The following is a 22,940-nucleotide window of genomic DNA, read 5'->3' as shown; positions in this document are numbered from 1 at the left end:
ATTGACCATTGCTACAGAAAAAAAAATATATCGTCCGTTATTACTGTGCAGATTGTGGTTTAGATCTGCGATCAGCAATGAAGGAAACCTCAGTTGTCTTACAGTGGAAAGTATGACATCAGCTAAACGTTTCAAAAATGTATGTGAAGGAAATGATCATTTCTTATTTACTGTACATGCATGTAAATGTTCTTTACCCACCTAAAACTTTCCTTTTTATTTTTTATTTTTTTTAAGTCTTATGGATTCCTGCTAATATTTAGTGTGTGTGTGTGTGTGTGTGTGTGTGTGTGTGTATGTATGTGTATATATGTATGTATGTGTGTGTGTATATGTGTATATATATATATATATATATATATATATATATATATATATGTGTGCCAGCGGATTTATAAAGGGCAAAATACATCCCTGTGAATTAGACCAGTTGGCCTAACATCAATAGTATGCAAGCTCTTGGAGGGGATGATAATGGACTATATACAAGATTTTAGTAATGAAAACTGTATAATTAGCAATAATCGGCATGGATTCATGAAGAGTCGTTCTTGCCAAACCAGTCTATTAACCTTCTGTGAGGAGGTGAGTTGCCATCTAGATAAAGGAACGGCCCGTAGACTTGGTGTATCTGGATTTTGCAAAAGCATTTGACACCGTTCCCCATAAACGTTTACTGTACAAAATAAGGTCCATTGCATGGACCATAGGGTGAGTACATGGATTGAAAACTGGCTACAAGGGCTAGTTCAGAGGGTGGTGATAAATGGGGTGTATTCGGAATGGTGAGGGGTGGGTAGTGGGGTCCCCCAGGGGACCAATCCTATTTAATTTGTTCATAAAAGACCTAGCATATGGGGTAAACAGTTCAATCTCTGTATTTACCGAAGATACTAAGCTAAGCAGGGCAATAACTTCTCCGCAGGATGTGAAAACCTTGCAAAAAGATCTGAACAAATTAATGGGGTGGGCAACTACATGGCAAATGAGGTTTAACCTCAGTGGTCAAAAGTTTAACCTTTTGACCACTTAAACCCCCTTCCTAACCAGACCAATTTTCAGCTTTCAGTGCCCTCACACTTTGAATGACAATTACTCAGTCATGCAACACTCTACCCATTTGAAATGTTTGTCCTTTTTTCACACAAATAGAGCTTTCTCTTGGTGGTATCTAATCAACGCTGGGTTTTTTTATTTTTTTGCGCTATAAATCAAATAAGACTGAAAATTTGGTAAAAAAAAAAATTCTTTTGTTTCTGTTTAAAATTTATGGCAGAGTATTGGCACTGAGGGCTGAAATCTCTCCTCTCACACTGTACCAATCGGTACAGAGAGGGGAGGGAGGAACCGGCGTCATGATATGACGCTGGTTTGTTTACAAGTGATGCCCCGTCATTTGATGGAGCAATCACGTGGTAAATGGCTGCTATCAGCGGCAATTTACCGTGATGCGACCCGGCGGTCATGGATGTTCCCGGGTGCGCACCCGAGCGCGTTTCTTTGGGGAGGTCCCATGGACGCCCACCCAGAATAAGCCGACCGCGCTGTAGCCGTCTTTTGGCTATGGCCTGGTCGGCATGTGGTTAATGTAGAAAAATGGAAAATAATGCATTTGGGTGGCAAAAATATGAATGCAATCTATACACTGGGGGGGGAGAACCTTTGGGGGAATAGATACCATACTGGTGACCCCACAATAGGCATAAAACTTTTTCACGGAAGAGAGTTGAACAAGACACGTGGCCACTCATTAAAATTGGAAGAAAAAGAGGTTTAACCTTAAACTACGTAGAGAGTTCTTTACTGTAAGAGCGGCAAGGATGTGGAATTCTCTTCCACAGGCGGTGGTCTCAGCGTGGGGGGGGGAATCGATCGTTTAAAAAAACTATTACATATGCACCTGAAAGACCACAACATACATGGATATACAATGTAATACTGACATATAATCGCACAAATAGGTTTGACTTGATGGACGTGTGTCTTTTTTTTCAACCTCACCTACTATGTATGTATATATCATTTTTTTTACTTTATTTTTTTTACATTCGATATTTAGTTTTAAGATTAATGCTCATTTTCAAATTACTTTTACCTGAAATATCAGAAAATGATAGTGTAGCATTTGAATAGTCTCCAGTTGAAAATTAGCCTGCAATATAAATGGGATGTGCTATCTGCCTCTCAAAAGTGGAGGCTGCCTTATGAAACCTAGACTCCAAATTTAAACTTCTGCAGCATGCAATGAACAGAAGCCCTGATTCTACTTCATCTAATTGGACTGTTCTACTTTCAAAAAAGCTTCAGATGTTTTATTGTGTTATGGTGATGTTTAAAAAAAAAAAATTCTGTGTGCAGTGTAGTGGTTTTAATACATGACAGTATGAGCTGTCGCTTCGGTTTCCCGGTATATTGGTGGCACAGATATAAATGAACAGAACCACTCAGGCCCTCCACTGGGAAAGATGCCTCACTACTATTCATTGGTGGCTTTATGGAGCATGACCATAGTGGTAGTAGTACATGCCACTGAATCATTAACCTGCCAAACTGTTTTCTCCCATACAACAAGTTAGCTTCAAGACCCAGAATGCCTTGTCAGCTGATATTTATACAAAGGAATGGTTTCATCCACTATTTGTGAAGCACATTAGAGCTGGTTACGCACTTGGTAAACACATTATCTCCCAGTATTGGTCTTCTGCCAAAAGGGTTAGCTTTGTTAGTTTCCCACACCCCCTGAACTTCATCGCAAACACATATAAAGTATAACTTTACCTAGAAAGACAGTGGTAGGGCTACATCACCTTCCATGCCTTCCCATTTGTCAATTAGGCTCTACAGCGTACTGATTGATAAGTAGATATTCACAGGCAGTTGAAGGGGCGAATGTTGATTTCCTAGGTCAGCGGTTCCCAACCTGTGCTTTACTTTCTCCATACCGCTGCACTCTGTGCAGTATCGCGCTCCTGTCCCCCTGCTGTTGACCCAGAACAGTGTAGGCTCGTGTTATTAGTAACCATACCCACTTTTTTGGTGCACCCTACCCACCACGATTATCTCTGCCCCATACGCCACCCTTTTTCCCTACCCCCACCCCCAACTGGGTGACTACACCATATTCAACCTTGGGCTGCAAGCAGTAGTCTGGGTAGTGATGGGCCAGTTCAGGTATGTGACAAAGCCCAGTGAGAGGCAATGCAAGATAACCCTTCTACCTACAAAAACACACCTGCCAAGTTATGGGGACTTAGAGAAAAATGGCCTTGCTTGTTAAGTTGAGCTGAAGGAAAAACTAACACCAGTGCAGACACAAGAGCGGCTTGTAACTAACTGCTGACTGATTTTTGGCAGTATGGTATACACTTTCCAGCATCCTGGAAAATACCTATTGCAACTTTTTTGTTACAGTTGTGCATTATTGAAGCCTGTTTGTAACTCTTACATTTATGAATTACATTTACACATTATAGATGAATACATAGTTGCTTGGTGCTCCAACCATGCTTTGAATATAGTTACGTCTTACAATTAGACTACCCTGCTGTTCATTTTGAGATATTCAGAAAGAGAAAGGAGACTGCTAATAGTACACTCCTAGTGGGTTAAGTAACCGGTCACGTTACCAAAGGTGACATCAGTAGTTTTCACTCGCCTTCCCCGCTCTGCCCCTCAAAGTCCCATGCAAGTTTGTACTCAAATCTTATGGAGGTTATGCAGGCATCTGACTGTGAAGCTCGGGTTCCGATAACAAAGAGCATGTGTGTTACCTCATGGTTGAATTTACTGGGTAGTTTTCAAGTTGAGAATCTTTACTCCATAAAATCTAGATTCAATTTGGTTAGCTGTGAAAATCAAATTCCTGTTATATTTTCTCTGCATTTGATTGGGTATTCAAAGTCAACATGGCTACAATTTTAAGTAAAGATTCTCAGCTCCACTAAATCAACTACACGGCGTCTGAAATGATACCACTCTTTATGCCGTGTACACCTGATCGGAATGTCCGTCAGAAAAAACTTGGATGGTTTTTCCGACGGAATTCCGCTCAAGCTTGCCTTGCATACACACGGTCACACAAGTTCTTTGAACTTTCGACAAGCATGCGTTGACGTACAACACTGACGAGCTGAGAAAATGTTCAGTGCTTCCGAGCATGCGTCAAATTGTTTCCGAGCATGTGTGATTGATTTTTTTTTTTGCGTTTCGGAATTGCATACAGACGAACGCATTTTTGGATAGGAACTTTTCCCGACCGAAAAATAGAGAACATGCTCTCAATCTTTTGCTGGCTGGAATTCCAACAGCAAAAGACCGATGGAGCATACACACGGTCGCATTTTCCGACAAAAAGCTCTCATCGGAGTTTTGCTGGCAGCATTTCCGATCGTGTGTACGCGGCATTAGAAAACCCATAGTGTTCTGGAAATCTTCAGCCACAGGTAAACCTTGCTTTACATGTTTGTAAAACAAAAATTGTGAGCTTGTAAATGGTCACAGGTCACATTACTCAAAAATGTACTGATCACCCTATACCTGGGGTCAGCATTCATTCTACTTCACCACAATACACTACTGCTCAAACATACATAAACTTTGGCCAAACTGCATGCTCCTGCATCCCAGGCCTTTGGAAATATTCCTTCCTACTAACTATGGAGCAATGGTTCAATTGCATTAAAGACATTAAAATAATGGAAGACCCTCAAGGGAACTGATTCAAAATTCTAGGACACCTGGCATTACTGAATAGATTACTACTTTTGCAGAGTAATAAGAGTAACTCAAAGAAATTGAAATACAATACCCAGTTCCCCCAAATCTTTAAAGAGAAGCAAAATTTGGCATCTCATGTTATTTTATAGAGAGGGTGGGGAGTAGACTTTTCCAGGCATTAATATGCAAGGGTGCTGTGGAAATCCAGTAATACAAAGTCATCCTAGCATAAAAGAAGTGGTCAATAGAGGAGTCTTTTGAGCATTTCCAAGATCCATATTATCAAATACGTCTAATAGGCACCACATTAGCATTACCATAGGGCAGTTCAAGATCATATGTGTAAGATCTCCATCAGCCCCCTGACACTTATGACATAGGTGTCTTTTTTTTTTTTCCTCTTTTCCCCCATTTTTAACTAATGTGCTGGTGAAAAATAGACCTATGAAAATACATTTGGATGAGTTTGTCTCTAGCAGAGACAGTTGTGTTAAATCTTATCCCAAACCTGCTCCACCATATCCAGAACCTCTACCTCTACAGCAAATTTCAACCAACGTCACTTATGTATGCATTCTATGATGTACACCATAGAATACATACAAAATTATAAATAAAACACATCAGTTTAGATGCTTATAAAGTGAAAAAAAAAAAAAAAACCATTGTAGTATGCAGTTACAGTAGCCGATCCATTTCACTTTATTGGAGGAAACCTTAAGATTTTACAGTTTTCAAGTTTGTCAGAACAGTAGACTAGAGGTGGTTGATAATATGGCTGCTTCTTTTATCATATGTTTAGTTCTGTCAGCTATACATTGGGGTGGGTGCGTTTTTTTTGTTGTTTTTCTTAAACTCCCTTTAAGCTTTGTTTTTTTTATTTAACCTAAACTTTTAATGTTATGCAGGTCGTTCGATTGTGCCAGAATCAAAGGCTTGCTTTGAAAAACAGTCCACCGTATATTTTGGACCTGCTTCCTGATACCTACCAACACCTTCGCACCATTATGTCTCGCTATGAGGGAAAGATGGAGATGCTTGGTGAAAATGAGTATTTCAGAGTCTTCATGGAAAACCTAATGAAGAAGACAAAGCAAACAATAAGTCTGTTTAAAGAAGGCAAGGAACGCATGTATGAGGAGAATTCCCAGCCAAGGTTAGTTTCTGCCTATTTCATTCTTTCAAAGCTTCTTCCAATATACTACAGTATTTGTAGACAACCTGATTTTGATTTTAGCGATTTTGTATTACAGTGACTGCTGTAAGGGATCACTCTTCTTGTATGGTCCAGGTTCCTATTGCAGCTATATGTTTACCTAGGCAATTGTATGTATACGTTTCAGTTAGGGCTGAAACAACTAATCGATTATGAAATTCATAATCGATTAGTTGGTCAGCCGGTTAGTTGGCCTGCATACAGAATGCATTATTTGTTTATATAGTGCAGCATACAGCTCAGTACACCATTCATGTACAGTATGTCCCAAAAGTGAGTACACCCCTCACATTTTTGTAAATATTTTATTCTATCTTTTCATGTGACAACACTGAAGAAATTACACTTTGCTACAAAGTAAAGTAGTGAGTGTACAGCTTATATAACAGTGTAAATTTGCTGTCTTCTCAAAATAACAACACAAAGCCATTAATGTCTAAACCGCTGGCAACAAAAGTTAGTACACCCCTAAGTAAAAATGTCCAAATTGAGCCCAATTAGCAATTTTCCATCCCCGGTGTCATGTGACTCGTTAGTGCTATATGGTCGACCAAAGAAGTTGAGTGCACGTGCTCAGCATCATATCCAGAAGTTGTCTTTGGGAAATAGACATGAGAGTGCTGCCAGGTTTGCTGCAGTGGTTGGTGGGGTGGGGGTGGGGGTCAGCCTTTCAGTGCTCAGACCATATGCCGCACACTGCTTCAAATTGGTCTGCATGGCTGTCATTCCAGAAGGAACCCTCTTCTAAAGATGATGCACTAGAAAGCCCGCAAACCGTTTGCTGAAAACAAGCAGACTAAGGACATGGATTACTGAAACATGTCCTGTGGTCTGATAAGACCAAGATAAACTTATTTGGTTCAGATGGTGTCAAGCGTGTGTGGCGCCAACCAGATGAGGAGTACAAAGACAAGTGTGTCTTGCGTACAGTCAAGCATTGTGGTGGGAGTGCCATGGTCTGGGGTTGCATGAGTGCTGCCAGCACATGGGAGCTACAGTTCATTGAGGGAACCATGAATTCCAACATGTACTATGACATACTGAAGCGGAGCATGATCCCCTTCCCTTTGGAGACTGGGCCACAGGGCAGTATTCCAACATAACGACCCCAAACACACCTCCAAGACGACCACTGCCTTGCTAAAGAAGCTAAGGGTAAAGGTGATGGACTGCCCAAGCATGTCTCCAGACCTAAACCCTATTGAGCATCTGTGGGGCATCCTCAAACGGAAGGTGGAGGACCGCAAGGTCTCTAACATCACCAGCTGCATGATGTCATCAAGTGGCAACCTGTGAAGCTCTGGGGAACTCCATGCCCAAGAGGTTTAAGGCAGTGCTGGAAAAATAAATGGTGGCCATACAAAATATTGACACTTTGGGCCCAATTTTGACATTTTGTACTCACTTTTGTTGCCAGCAGTTTAGACATTAATGGCTGTGTGTTGTCATTTTGAGGGGACAGCAAATTTATACTGTTATACAAGATGTACACTCACTACCGGTACTTTACATTGTAGCAAAGTGTCATTTCTTCAGTGTTGTCATATGAAAAGATATAGTAAAATATGTACAAAAGTGTGAGGGGTGTACTCACTTTTGTGAGATACCTGTATGTGTATGTATGTGTGTATGTATGTATGTATGTATGTGTGTGTGTGTGTGTGTGTGTGTGTGTGTGTGTATATATATATAGCTCAAGTGGTGTATACAATTTGGAGAAACACATGCCGGTCCAGACTTCATTTTCAAGTGCATGGCAGCCCACTTTTATTTAAAGGAAGTAAAATGTTCAAATTAAACAAATTTCCCTCGCAGGGGTTTCCCCCATTTTTACATCATGATTATTCAGCCTACTGACAACACAGCTGCTTTAGGCCTGTTCCTCAGACCCGTATGCTTGGGTCAAGCTCTCTCCTAGCTTACCCAGGGTTCAAACTGCCACCTGCAGGCTCTCTAAAGAACATGGATGTCTTCCCAACACTCGCACACAGACTCGTGTCTGTAGGGCAGAGTCCCCCTGACTCCTCAGCAAGACTTCCTGTCTCCTTGGGTGGAGTTGTCTCCAAGTGGAAGCTCTGAGCTCTCTTCCTGGAAGGATTATGTATGAAGCCAGCCCACAGGTGTGTAATTAACACGTGGAAAAAATGATCCGCACTCCGGTTGTTCTTTAAGTTTCTTCATTTTATTGAAAAGCCACAGTGGACAAACGCAGATGAAGTCGGTTGACGCGTTTCAGCCTATAAGGCCTTGTAATTAGCATGCCCATATATATTCTGTTCTTAGATATTTTGTTTCGGCCTAGTCCGCAAGGCCGGATGCCGCGGACTAGGCCAAAGCCACGGCCTCGCCTAAAAACTCCTGCCCACAGCTCCTCAGGACCGGTGCGGTGTCCATCAAAAAAAAAAACTCGATTCAAATCGTGAATCGAGTTTTTTTTTTTTTTTTAAAACTCGCAGATTTTTTTTTTTTTGAGAAAATCACCCAGCTCTACTGCATATAGATATTTAAGAATACATGTAAATTGTCTTTTTTTTTTTTTTTTTAAACTTTACATATTAACTAAATTATACACCACACTTTTTTGAAGTTTTTATCCAATTTAATCAAAATGATGATCGGCCAGCTAATCAATTATGAATATAATCATTAGTTGCAGCCCTAGTTCCAGTGTACATCATCTTTACAAGTTTGTAACACCTCAATATATAATAATGTTGGCTCGTACAGTAAAATGCAGCATTTTACTTTGCAGGCAAGTGTCTGTGTGAGGTCCAGCAAGGGAGCAGTGCTTTTTCAGAGCATTGCGCGGTTTACCTTTGAACTGTCACATAGTGACCCTTCATTCGTGTCTCTGTAAAGGAGCACAATGCTATCCAGTGGGAAAATGCTGTATGTCTGCATTTTTCCATACTGCACATCACACCAACGTTGTGGTGTGAACAGAGCACATAGAAATGGTGATGTTTTTTCGCACCACATTGAAAACACATGTTTTACAAGTTGCAGTTACTTGCATTTACCATGTGTGGAAAAACGCCCACAATCACACATCATTCGAATGACCCCTCAATGATGCTCATTACAGAAATTGTGGGATCGTCTGACCTGAAATACCAACTCCTAAGCCCCTTTCACACATGCCTTCAGTTTGTTTTATTAGTTCAGTCACGTTTTTTCAAAGCAAAAAAGGATCAGTTTTTCATCCGATTTTCATCAGTTTTTACATCGGTTCTTTACATCCACTTAACCACAAAATGAGAATCACAATTTTTTTGCTTAGAATAAAGATCACGATTCTTGTGAAGTAACATCATCTTTCACATTATACAAAATAATTGAGCTAACTTTACTGTTTCATTTTTTTTTTTATATAATGGAAGTGTATTTTTTATCAATAATTGTGTTTGAAACTAAAATGCAGCAAATATCATGTGACATAAAATATTGCAACAGGCATTCTATTCTCTAGGGTCTCTGCTCAAAAAAATAAATATATATATATATATATATATATATATATATATACACAGTATATAATGTTTTGGGGTTCCAAGTAATTTTCTAGCAAGAAATACTGATTTTAACTTGTAACCAACAAGTGTCAGAAAAAGGTTTGGTCTTTAAGTGGTTAAACTGCCCTCATTTAGGGCACTTTCATGCTGAGGCAGTTTTCGGGCGTTTTAGCGCTAAAAATAGCGCCTGAAAACTGCCTCTCATGCCTCCCCAGTGTGAAAGCCCGAGTGCTTTCCAACTGGGGCAGAGCGCTTGCAGGACAGGAAAAGTCCTGCAAGCCGCATCTTTGGGAATGAATGGGCAGCGCTTCCAAATAATCTGAAACTAGCAGCGCTTTACCGCTAACGGACCCGCCGCCCCAGTGAGAAAGTACCTTTACAGACCGAAGTTCATTCCTTTGATCAAAGAACCGAGAGATACATTGTTTCTCTTCATTATCTCTCTGTGCTGAGGAATGTCTTTTTTTTTTTTTTTTTTTTGACAGCTCTGACTCTGTACTGTTTATAGAAAAAAAAAAGAGCCGACGATTAGATTTAAAAGCTGACAATGACAGTCAGCATCTGCAGCCTGTCTGTACAGACTGCCCCTTCACTATATGTACAACTCTTCTCCCCCTCTCCTTGCACACATTGCCCCCTAAGGAAAAAAAGACCTAAGGAAAAAAAAGCCTTCAATTAAATTTAAAAGCCGACAATGACAGTCAGCGCCGGCAAGTGAAGGAGCCTCTATGCAGACTGCCCATTCACTGTATATACTGCTCTCCTGCCTTTCTCTGCCACTACCTCCCCACAGTGACTGGTTACCCCTAACAACCAATGCAAAAACGGATGAAAAACTGACCATTTGTCAGTTTACACCTGTTTTTGGTCCGATCCATTTTTTTGACAGATGAAAAATATTGCTTTCATCCGTTCCAAAAAATGGATCTTGACGGAAGCAGATGAAAACAGATGATCATCTGTTGTCATCTGTTTTTCCATTGGAATGCATTGATGTCCGTTTTTCATCCATGGATGAAAAATGGACAAACGATCCGTATGTGTGAAAGGGGCCTTATTCTCTTTGCAGATGTAAATTAGAATTTAACCACTTGCCGTACACCGATATACGCCCTTACTTTGAGGACGGATATCACTGTTATGGCAGCAGCTAGCTGCCATAACCCCCAGTATCCTCGTGTTCGGCCGGCGGTCAGCTACAAGATAAAAGTGGTCTCTGCGGCAGATTCGCCGCGGGATCACTTTTATCGGCGGCAGGAGAGGCCCCCCCCCTCTGCCGCGCTCCGGTGCCCTCCGCTGCTTACCGGAGCCGTTGGCAGCAATCCGGTCCTCTCGGTGGCTGTGCATGGAGAAGAGTGAGGGGAAGAGGGCCCCCACTCGTCTCCATGACATTGCAGGACGGAAGCGACGTCAAAACGTCACTTCTGCCCATAGCTCTTAAAGGGCCATTTTTTTCAAATAATTTTTTTAATTTATTTTTTTTTATATTGCATTTTAGTGTAAATATGAGATTTTTGACCCCAGATCTCATATTTAAGAGAGAAAAAACAGGAAAGAAAGGGCGCACCGGCCTTGTGCATTATCCTTAAAAAAGTTTATTACAAAGGAACACATAAAAATCCTACTCACAAGGATAGATGAAAATCACGCACAAATGGTAATGGTTATGAGTGCACCAATTGCAGTCTCCAGACCTAAGGACAAGGCGTGCAGACAGCTGCTGGCTGACGCGTTTCGAAGGAGGTACCTTCTTCAGAGCCTGGTTAGGCTCTGAAGAAGAAGGTACCTCCTTAGAATTCTACTCATTGTGAGTAAAATATTTTCATAAATTTATTACATTACTTTAAAATGAATAACAAGCTGATTATAGTATTACTCAATCTCCACCTCCTTGCCGCTCACACTAGTGCTGCTGTATAATCGTGCAGTTTTCCGTGTGTTTTTGTAGCGCATTTTAACAATGTTTTTGATGCATTTTTTTTTTTTTTTTGTAGAGGACTGGATTTTATACACAAAGCTCTGCCAAAAAGGCACTAAAATTGCATGTATGTGAATTTTACATGTGCTTTTCATGTACTCCCTTTTAAGGTCCATGGGGCCAAAAATGCAATATGCTGCACCAAAAGATGCACCTGCACCTTTTAAAAAAAAATCACCGCACCATGCTGCATTGATGTGAACAGGCACCATAGAGAGGAATGTGATTTCCGTTACCGTGCACATGCCAACATGACAGGAGAAATCTGACTAGTGTAAAGAGGGGGCTCAATCTGTTTTTCAGTTTTAAAATCATGTTGGGGGAAGCCATATTCCAGTGCGGGTCTATTAAAGCTGAGGTTCACACAGAAATTGAACCTCCGCTTTTCGGAACCCGCTTTTAAGTAGGATTGCCCAAATTATTACTCCAGATAAGGAGTGATAACCAGGATGTATAGCCTATACTTTAACCACTTAAGAACCGGAAGGATTTACTCCCTAATGACCAGGCCATTTTTTGCGATATGGCACTGTCTCTTTAACTGACAATTGCGCGGTCGTGCGACGTTGTACCCAAACAAAATTTGTTCTTTTTTTTCCCCCCACAAATAGAGCTTTCTTTTGGTAGTATTTGATCACCTCTGCGGTTTTTATTTTTTGCGCTACAAAAAGGGCGACAATTTTGAAAAAAAAGCAGTATTTGTTACTTTTTGCTATAATAAATATCCCCCCAAAAATATAAAAAAACAAATTTCTTCCTCAGCTTAGGCCAATATGTATTTTTCTACATATTATTGGTAAAAAAACCCGCAATAAGCGTATGATGATTGGTTTGTGCAAAAGTTATAGCGTCTACAATATAGGGGATAGCTTTATGGCATTTTTATTATTTTTTTTTTACTAGTAATGGCGGTGATCAGTGATTTTTAGCAGAACTGCGACATTGTGGCGGACAGATCGGACACTTTTGACGCTTTTTTTGAGACCAGTGACATTTATACAGCGATCAGTGCTATAAAAATGTGCTGATTACTGTATAAATGACACTGGCAGAGAAAGCGTTAACACCTAGTGGTGATCAAGGGGCTAAATGTGTTCCCTAGAAGGTGTTTCTAACTGAGGGGGGTTTACTGACTGGAGGAAGAGAGAGATCGCTGTTCCTGATCGTTAGGAACGATCTCTCTCTACTCCCCTGTCAGAACGGGGATCTGTTTGTTTATATTGACAGATCCCCATTCTAGCTCTCTGGGGAGCGATCGTAGGTGGCCTGCGGACATTGCGGCCACCAGTCACGCGCATCGGCTCTGCAGGCGCGTGCGCCCACTGTATCTATTGCATGAACCGCCGTACAGCTACGCTGATTCATGCAATAGAGCCAACCTGTCGCAGTATAATGGCAGCTGGTCGGCAAGTGGTTAAAATCTACACATTTCTTAGACCATTGCGTCTACTTCAGAAGATAGTAGGAGGTTATTTGTTTAACCACTAGCTGCCAAAGCCAATTCTGACACTACACACACACACACACACACACACACACACACACACACACACACACACACACACACACACACACACACATTCACATTATAAAATATGATTTCTTGGCCATTTTTCAGAGAATATGAATGATAACACAAAAACTTTTTTCACTCATGGTTAGTGTTTGGCTGAAGCCATTTATTATCAATCAACTGTGTTTACTCTTTTTAAATCAAATGACAACAGAAACTACCCAAATGACCCTGATCAAAAGTTTACATACCCTGGTGATTTTGGCCTGATAACATGCACACAAGTTGACACAAAGGGGTTTGAATGGCTATTAAATGTCAATGAGTTTCTGGACTCTTGACAGACCCTTGCATCTTTTATCCAGTGCTGCACTGACGTTTCTGGATGCTGAGTCATGGGGAAAGCAAAAGAATTGTCAAAGGATCTGCGGGTTGAACAGTACAAAACAGGAAAGGGATATAAAAAGATATCCAAGGAATTGAGAATGCCAATCAGCAGTGTTCAAACTCTAACCAAGAAGTGAAAAATGAGGGGTACTGTTGAAACCAAACCACGGTCAGGTAGACCAACTAAAATTTCAGCTACAACTGCCAGGAAAATTGTTCAGGATGCAAAGAAAAACCCACAAATAATTTCATGTGAAATACAGGACTTTCTGAAAACGTGGTGTGGCTGTTTCAAGATCCACAATAAGGAGGCACTTGAAGAAAGATGGGCTGCATGGAGTCACCAGAAGAAATCCATTACTACGCAAATGCCACAAATTATCCCCCTTACAATACGCCAAACAGCACAGAGACGAGCCTCAAACCTTCTGGCACAAAGTCATTTGGAGTGATGAGACCAAAATTGAGCTGTTTGGCCAAAACCATAAACGCTTCATTTGGAGAGGAGTCAACAAGGCCTATGATGAAAGGTACACCATTCCTAATGTGAAACACGGAGGTGGATTGCTTATGTTTTGGGGATGTATGAGCTACAAAGGTACAGGAAATTTGGTCAAAATTGATGCATGCAGTATGTTATCAAAAAATACTGGAGGAACATTTGCATTCATCAGCCAGGAAGCTGCCCATGGGATGTACTTGGACATTCCAACATGACATGGATCAAAAACACAAGGCAAAGTCGATCTGTCATTGGCTACAGCAGAATAAAGTGAAGGTTCTGGAGTGGCCATCTCAGTCTCCTGATCTCAATATCATTGAGCCACTCTGGGGAGATCTCAAACGTGCAGTTCATGCAAGACAGCCCAAGAATTTACAGGAACTGGAGGCTTTTTGCCAAGAGGAATGGGCAGCTTTACCATCTGAGAAGATAAAGAGCCTCATCCACAAATACCGCAAAAGACTTTAAACTGTGATTGATGTTAAAGGGGACAATACACTGTATTAGGAACTGGGGTATGTAAACTTTTGATCAGGGTGATTTTGGTAGATTCTGTTATAATTTAAAAAGAGTAAACACAGTTGATTGATAATAAATGGCTTCAGCCAAACACTAACCATGAGTGAAAGGAAAGTTGTTGTGTTATCATTCATATTCTCTGAAAAATGGCGAAGAAACCATAAATTCTGCCAGGGTATGTAAACTTATGAGCACAACTGTGTGTGTATGTGTGTGCCTATAATGGCAGCCTCGCCGTGCCTATAATGGCACCCTCACCGTGCCCATAATGGCAGTCTCACCGTGCCCATAATGCAGTTTCACCATGCCCATAATCGCAGCCTCACTGTAGTCAGTGTCTGTGCCTGAATTACACAGTCTGCGGGCATCTCCCGCTGTGTGTCTCTGAGCTGAGTGTGAAAACTTTGGCCGCACTGTGAGAAAAGTCCCGCCCTCCTCCTAGATCAGCTCGTATGATAGACAGAACACTGCGTCTATCACACGAGCTGATCTAGGAGGAGGGCGGGACTTTTCTCACAGCGCGGCCAAAGTTTTCACACTCAGCTCAGAGACACACAGCGGGAGATGCCCGCAGACTGTGTATGACATATAGTGGAGGAGGGAGCAGAGCGCTGCAGCAACAGCTTGGCCCAAAGTGGCCCCAGTGCAGGCAGCCTACCGATCAAAAAAAATTGACGATTGATTGAGGAATTCTGCTAGATCCTGCTAAAAAATCCTGCTAGATCACTTCAGACTGGCCCCTTTTGCAGGTATAGCTATATAAAACATTAAAAATAAGTGTCTATACTGTTTAAAATCCAGTAATACACACTGTCTCACCCTGCTCTGCACATGCTCAGTTGCTCCCAATTTTAGGCATTTTTAAGCAACTTTACAGCCAAGGAAGTTGCTTCCGTTTTGAATTGCAACTGTCATGGAGCTACATATGTGATCAATTAAGACACCAACCATTTGATGGTTTGACAGTTTGGTTGAGGACACAACCAAATGTGACCGTTTGCATTTCCAGCATTCCAGGAATGTAACTGTTTTTGAAACCAGTAAATTGATGGGTTTAGTTGTTGTTTATGATTTACTGCTGGGGCTCTGGGCTTTAGCAAAATGGCAGCCACCACCACCAACATTATCTTTTATCAAGTTGTTATGGGTAAAGTTCCACTTTAAGGAGCCAGCCTTTTTCTGACATTTTGTTGTTTACAAGTACAAGTAAAAATGTGTATTTTTTAGTATTCTATATTATTTTTTTAGCAGAGACCCTAAAGAATAAAATGGCATTTGTTGCAATTTTTTTACAGTTGTGCAGCGATTTTTTTTTTTTTTTTTTTTTTTTTTTTTCCAAATGCAATTTGTTTGTAAAAAAAAATACACTTTAATGCATTTAAAAAAAAACATAATATATACCCCAATTTCTTTGTATAATATGAAAGCTGATATTACGCCGATTAAATAGATACCTAACATATCATGCTTTTAAAATTGCTCGTCCTCCTGGAATGGCACCAAACTACGGTACTTAAAGAGGAAGTACACCCTCTGGGGAAAAAAAAAAAAAAACACCCTGCAAGACAAAGGCATAATGAGCTAGTATGCACAGCATACTAGCTCATTATAAATTACTTACCTGAGATCGAAGCCCCCCGAAGCTGTCCTCGTTCCCCTCCTCCATCGCCGCCATATCTCCCAGAGTGACTTCCGGGTATCGTGGCTCCGGCGCTGTGACTGGCCGGAGCCGTGATGACGTCACTCCCGCGCATGCGTGCGGGAGCCGCCACTAAGGGCTCGATCGATGTTAGAAACGGCACGCTCAGTGTGCCTGCGTACCGTTTTCTACGGCGCATGCCTTTTGCAAATATCTCCTAAACCGTATAGGTTTAGGGGATATTTCTTGTACCTACAGGTAAGCCTTAATCTAGGCTTATCTGTAGGCAAAAGTGGTCTGTAAGGGTTTACAAAGTGCATCTAATGGGAGTGGTTTCATAATTATCAATCAGCTGCCACATTTGCAGAGCTCTGAGGAAAATCGCCTGGTCTGCATCCCTTTTACATGTGATTTCCTATTAGGAGTATCATACCAAAAATGAAATTTTTGTTGCAGAGGATGCCTGAAATCTGACTTTTTATCTTAGTATGGACTTCTGGGAAAATCAGTGAGCCAATCACACAATCAGGAAATGATGTTTCTGTGGGGTGTTCTGTAACCATTCTGTGTGCAGAATGCCTCCAGGTAGCTGTATTGCATTGCATTGGACAGAAAATGACAGAGCTGCAGATTGAAAAGGAAGGTTCATTTTTAATAACATTCAATTACAATGTGACTTGAGTTGCAATTGTGCATGCTGTATTTTTTTATTTACTTTTTTTCCCCACAGAAGTGGAGTTGCCCTTTAAAAGCATCTGATCAAACTGTTACAAGCTGGTATAAGCTTGTTTATTACGAATTGAAGCCGGAAGTGATATAATCCTTATTGCGTCCAGATTCATAGACCATAGAAATGATCAAGGAACTTCCATTCCGTTCTCGTCTCTATGGTCAGCCGGTGGAACCTACGGCTTCAGTCCCGGGCTCTTGAGTTCCACTGGAACGGAAAGCAGCAGGAGCGAGGGGCCACATGTAAAGGCGATCCAGCGGCTCAATAGTCACTTGGATCTCTCTTATCTTTTTCAGCATCACCAACTGGAAATAAAAGATACTGGGATCATGACTGCAGCCATGAGCCCGGTATAACCACTGAAACCCGGGTGTACATCCAAAGGATGGGAAGTGGTTAAAAGTACATGAATAAATTAGGACATAAAAATATATATAGCATTGAAACATTGTGGTCAAACCAGGTATTAATATATGATCTAAGTACGGAAGTTCTATTTTGACCACAATGTTTCAATATTGTATTGGGAGGGAAATGTTCATTTTCACAAAAGTTGAACCCCAAGTAGAAACAAATGTGGGATTTTTCTTTTGTGTCTTTTGAAGGGGCTGTGAGGTGAAAGGTTGTCAAAGGGAGTTTAGACCGGAAAAAAAACCTGTGTAGGATAATGTAAAAAGTGTGACAAGTTGCGGATATCAGTCTAGATATTACTTTTATTTGTCATAAGTGTCTTGGGGCTCTTTCACACAGGCAGACTCCACTAGCAGAAATTCACTGCTATAAGCAAACATAGTATGTGGGTAGAGCTGCACGATTCTGACTAAAATGAGAACCAACATTTTTTTGCTTAGAATAAAGATCACGATTCTCGCTGCGTAACATCTTTTATATTCTACAAAAAAAATTGGCTAACTTTACTGTTTTTCGTTTTTTTTTATTTATTTTTTTTTATTTTTATATATATAATTAAGTGAAGTGTATTCTTTTTCCTAAACAATTGTGTTTGAAAGACCGCTGCGCAAATACAGTGTGACATAAAATATTGAAACAATCGCCATTTTATTCCCTAGGGTCTCTGCTAAAAAATATTAATAATGTCTGGGGCAGAGGCGTAACTACAACCTTCAGGGCCCTTGTGCAAGAAACCATGAAGCCCCCCCCCCCCACCTTTGGTCTTAGGGCCCTTTATTATGGCCCCACGGTGGCCCCCTTCCTGACATCTTGGCCCCACCCCCACCGTGGCAGAACACCAGGGTCCAGTCGCAAGTGCAACCTTTGTGACCCTGGTAGTTTCGCCACTGTGTTCCACCTGTATTTAGGTACTGCCATAAAATGTTATAGATTTTACTGCCATGTAAGACCTGCACTCCCAGCATCTGAAAGGCTTTTAAAGCCTAGGATGTTACTGACAGGCTCAGTGAGCGGACCCTGAGCAGATCACCCATGTCGGGAGAATCAGCATATCCATTGCTGACCCCAGGAATATGAGCCGCAGTGGTGCAGGAGGAATGATCATAGTGGCAGTTCAGGCGCTTAAACGTTCTTACCCGCCGCCTTCCGGGCTCTCCAGCGCGATCAGGGACCCGGAGAAGAAATCCACTGGCGCCGGAAGGAAGTCATAGAGAAAACCGAGGGACAGGTGACCTAGATCTCTGACTCTTGAAGGCCCAGGTGCGACGTTACGTTCAGGCCACAGGAAGTAAACAAAGCCGAGATCTCAGCTAGAAAGCATCAGAAAGTAAATTTTTTTTTTTGATCTGATGCTTTCCAGCCTGGAGGAGAGATGTGGGGTCTTATAGAACCCACATCTCTCCATAAAGAGGACCGATTACTCACTATTCTCATTACAAGGTATGTTTACATTCCTTGTAATAGGTGTAAAAGTGATCAAAAAATTTTTTTTTTAAAGGGAAAGTGTAAAAAAAAAAAAAAAAATTAAATCGCCCCCGTTCTCGCAAGCTCAAGAACACAAAAAAAGCATACGTTGCGCCGACATTTGTAAACAACGTTCAAATCACATATGTGAGGTATCACTGCGAACGTTGGAGCGAGAGCAATAATTCTAGCCCAAGACCTAGAATTGAAAGGGTTGCCTATGGAAGTTTGGCACCATACCACGAGTGTGTGCAGTTTTAAAGCGTGACATGTGAGGTATCTATTTACTCGGCGTAATAGCATCTATCACATTATACAAAAAAATTGGGCTGTTTAGTTTTTTTTTTATTCATGGAAAAAAAAATTTTCCCAAAAAAATTGCGTTTGAAAAATTACTGTGCAAATACCGTGCAACATAAAAAGTTGGAATGACCGCCATTTTATTCCATAGCATAAACTCTACGAAATAGGGGATTGGCGCTGTTCACTGTTAAAATAGTAAAAAACTCTCACCACGAGGGAAGAACTGCGCTACAGGTCTGAGTAAATAAATCAATACATATAATCCCATAAAATGGTATATATATATATATATATATATCCACGAATGAGACTGAGAGTACCATTAAACATGCAAACTGCTTGAAGTGAAAAAATAAAAATAAAAAATAATAAAAAAATAAAAATATCTCCAAAAAATAAAAAAATATTCAAACAAATATACAAAGATAACACAAGATCCGAAAAATGTTAATAATAAAAGGTTTATATATATTAAAGGAGTGCCCTGAAAAACAATCAGTGATAAATAGTCCAAATGGTGTATTAGAAATCTAAATGGTGATCAGATAAAAAATGAAACAAATTTTTTGCATTTGAAATTGTGATCACATACCAAGTAGAGCAAAAGTAAAAAAAAATTTTCAAAAAATTAAAAATACTAAAACCCAGCATTGATAGTCCGTGCATACAAAATCTCAAAGAAATGTGTCCGTGCATACAAAAATTACAGAAGTGTCAAAAATGTGATGCATATATCAAAAAATGTCCTGTGTATATAAAAAATCCTTGTGCAGAAATCTGATATGTCTCCAAATGGTTTCGGATGTATCCGTTGAGATTGGTGTGAACCGTCCTATATGGAGCCCCCACTAGTGTCCCCACTCACCGGAACGCCCAACCCCTGCAGGGGTAATAGGCATGTAGACGTAAATCCACTGGTCCAAGCGGTCGATGTCTCCTTCACCGACTTCTCTCCACTTGTGTCACCAGTGTGATCTTAATGGCATCCACTGGGATGAAATTCCATATACAGGAGGTCCCCGGGTTACAAACAAGATAGGGACTTTAGGTTTGTTCTTAAGTTGAATCTGTTTGTAAGTCGGAACAGGTAAATTTTTTAAGTGTAGCTCCAGCCAAAAAATCTATTTTTAAGTTTTGTAGATAGCATAAGGAAGGGTTATCACCCCTGTAACATTTGTTTTGCTGTCTGTGCCCCTGTTCAGAAGATTTCACCTCACTTTCTGTTCCAATGACAATTGGATTTTGAAAATCTGGGGTTATTAGGGAAATAAGGATAGGTGATAAAGCATCAGTGGAGACACCTTTTTCCCATATTAACTCTTACAGGAGTGAATTTCCCTTCCTAGAGGTAGATTTCCTCTCACTTCCTGTTGTCTCCCTCCGTTTGTAAGTAGGAGTCGTTTGTAAGTCGGATGTTTGTAAGTAGGGGACCCCCTGTACAGGGAGAAGAGAAGAGCCTCATAGCATAAATCCAAAGATTACTTTATTTAGTTTTTAAAGCTTACATTAAAAAATGAGAACAAAAAACTAGCAGCTCTCTGCCGGCTGGCTCCACGCCAGAAGCCGCAGACAGTGCAGTGGTAGCGGCGTGTGTTCCACGGCCCGTCTACCAACAACCGGAAATAAACAGCATAAACAGAAAGTAAAGCGACGTATGCATACCAAGTGGCCATGCCGGCTTCATATAGGGCGGTTCGCACCAATCTCAACGGATACATCCGAAACCATTTGGAGACATATCAGATTTCTGCACAAGGATTTTTTATATACACAGGACATTTTTTGATATATGCATCACATTTTTGACACTTCTGTAATTTTTGTATGCACGGACACATTTTTTTGAGATTTTGTATGCACGGACTATCAATGCTGGGTTTTAGTATTTTTAATTATTTTTTTTTTTTGGACTATCTATCACTGATTGATTGTTTTTCAGGGCACTTCTTTAATATATATACACCTTTTATTATTAAATTTTTTCGGATCTTGTGTTATCTTTGTATATTTGATTGAATATTTTTTTATTTTTTGGAGATATTTTTATTTTTTTATTTATTTTTTATTTTTATTTTTTCACTTCAAGCAGTTTGTATGTTTAATGGTACTCTCAGTCTCATTCGTGGATATATATATATACCATTTTACGGGATTATACGTATTGATTTATTTACTCAGAACTGTAGCGCAGTTCTTCCCTTGTGGTGAGAGTTTTTTACTATTATTTTAACAGTGAACAGCGCCAATCCCCTATTTCGTAGAGTTTATAGCATTTGGACTTCACCTAGGTGTTTTCCTTTTCTGGGGGGCTGCAGTTCGTATAGGTGTCTGTCCTGAGCGCGGAATACTAATATATAAATTATTCCATAGAATGTCTGCTAGAAAATATATATATAATGTTTGGGGGTTCTGAGTAATTTTCTAGCAAAAAAATGATGATGTTTACATGTAGGAGAAGAGTGCTGGAATTTGCGTGGTATGGAAGTAGTTAAAGATTAACTTAACTTTTTGTAAAAAAATGTGCATTCCTTTATTTTGCTGCCTGTAAAGCATGGCACCAGCGATCAGCAAGATTGCTGGTGCCATTAAGGTATCCAGCAGATTTGCCAGTGTATCTGTTTGCCCGTACATTCCGTACAGGTAAGCAGATACAATTTGACAGGAAGCATGAATGAACTACCACAGTGCTCCACAGCGCCACTACGAACTGACCGACGCAAAGGCTGCCGAACCTTGCAGTTTTCCATGTACAGAGTCCTGTCAATCAGTGATGTGGCGGGGCAGGCCAGGCCCAACCACACTCGCCCACGTTTTTCTTAAAATTGTGACAGCTAACGGGGGGAGAGAAGAACTCTGCTAGCTGTCACAGCAGAGATCGGAGAGGTATAAGGGCTGGTTGTTCGTAACATGTTACGAAAGGTGTTCACACCCATGCGATGCGACTCTGACAATCACTGTGTTTTGCAATCTGTTTTGGGGTGTTGTAAGATAACATTGACACCTGCAGCGGATTGCATGGACAACTATAAGTGTGAACCACGGCTAATGCATTCCCTAATGGGTGTCAGTATCGCCCCCCTCATCCAGCGTTGTGTAACAGTCTGCAGAGGCTCTATCCTCTTTCCCCGCTCATAGGCTTTGCTGAGGCAGCCATTGGCAGTCAAGTCTTGTGATTATGGGCGTTGCTGAGCTGTGCTGTCTGTGTCTATGGATGCAGATAGCTCGGTATCAAGTCCGCAGGTATGTCATGATAGGGAAGTGTTCGCATGCCGAGAAGGGCAGGAGCACCGGTGAGGAACCCGAGAAGAGGAGGTTCAGGGCCGCTTTGTGCAGTTGCATTGCATAGAGCAGATAAGTATAACATGTCTGTTTGTTTTTTTTGTATTTTGTTTTTTTACATTTCCTTTACAATCTCTTTAAGCAATGGTATGCACATTACTCAGAAGATATTAATTATAATGACCGTCTTGTATTATCTGAAATGGCTATTTCTGAGCAGGAGGAGGAACAATGCATATGGAATGCGTTGAAGTGAGTTTTGTTCAGTAAAATAGGAAGCTTGTGTAGAAGAGCAGAAAATACAAAAAGGAAGTGAATGTAACCACAGTCAGAAGCCGTCTGTTACAAGAACGTTTTGAAACCTGTTAGAAATTCTTTGGTTATATGCAGAGTCATACAGCTTTGCCATACAAAAGGCACGCCATTTCTTTTCAGTTCTGGAAACAAATCATTGTTATACTTTTACTGTTGGCCTAAGCTTTATTTTCATGTCCTAAAATGTTATTCTGTAGTTCACAATCTCCCAATATGCAACATCCAGTACTGTATGGGTTATGTGTGCAGGCTGTCCTCTTAGTGTTTGTGTCCCTCCACTGGTTTATACACCCACTCACAAACTTCATACAGTGCCTTGCAAAAGTATTCACCCCCTTGGCATTTTTCGTGTTTGTTGCCTCACAACCTGGAATTAACATGGATTGTTTGAGGATTTGCATCATTTAATTTACAGAACATGCCCACAATTTTGAAGATGTTTTTTTTTTTTATTAT

General features: G+C 40.7%; 1 protein-coding gene across 2 annotated transcripts in view; it reads left to right on the top strand.

The window, feature by feature from the left end:
• The window catches only part of CBL (Cbl proto-oncogene), a 133,885-nt gene that overhangs the window by 25,032 nt on the left and 85,913 nt on the right, over positions 1 to 22,940 (top strand). For both annotated transcript variants that reach the window (XM_073602543.1, XM_073602544.1), the window contains exon 2: positions 5,625 to 5,872. In XM_073602543.1, the coding sequence (XP_073458644.1) occupies positions 5,625 to 5,872 (248 nt within the window). The remainder of the gene's footprint in view (positions 1 to 5,624; positions 5,873 to 22,940) is intronic.

This window comes from Aquarana catesbeiana, linkage group LG10 (genome assembly GCF_042186555.1).
Source record: "Aquarana catesbeiana isolate 2022-GZ linkage group LG10, ASM4218655v1, whole genome shotgun sequence".
In the NCBI taxonomy this organism is placed as follows: domain Eukaryota; kingdom Metazoa; phylum Chordata; class Amphibia; order Anura; family Ranidae; genus Aquarana; species Aquarana catesbeiana.
Note: the sequence above shows the minus strand (reverse complement) of the source record. Positions and strands in the feature narration are given on the sequence as shown.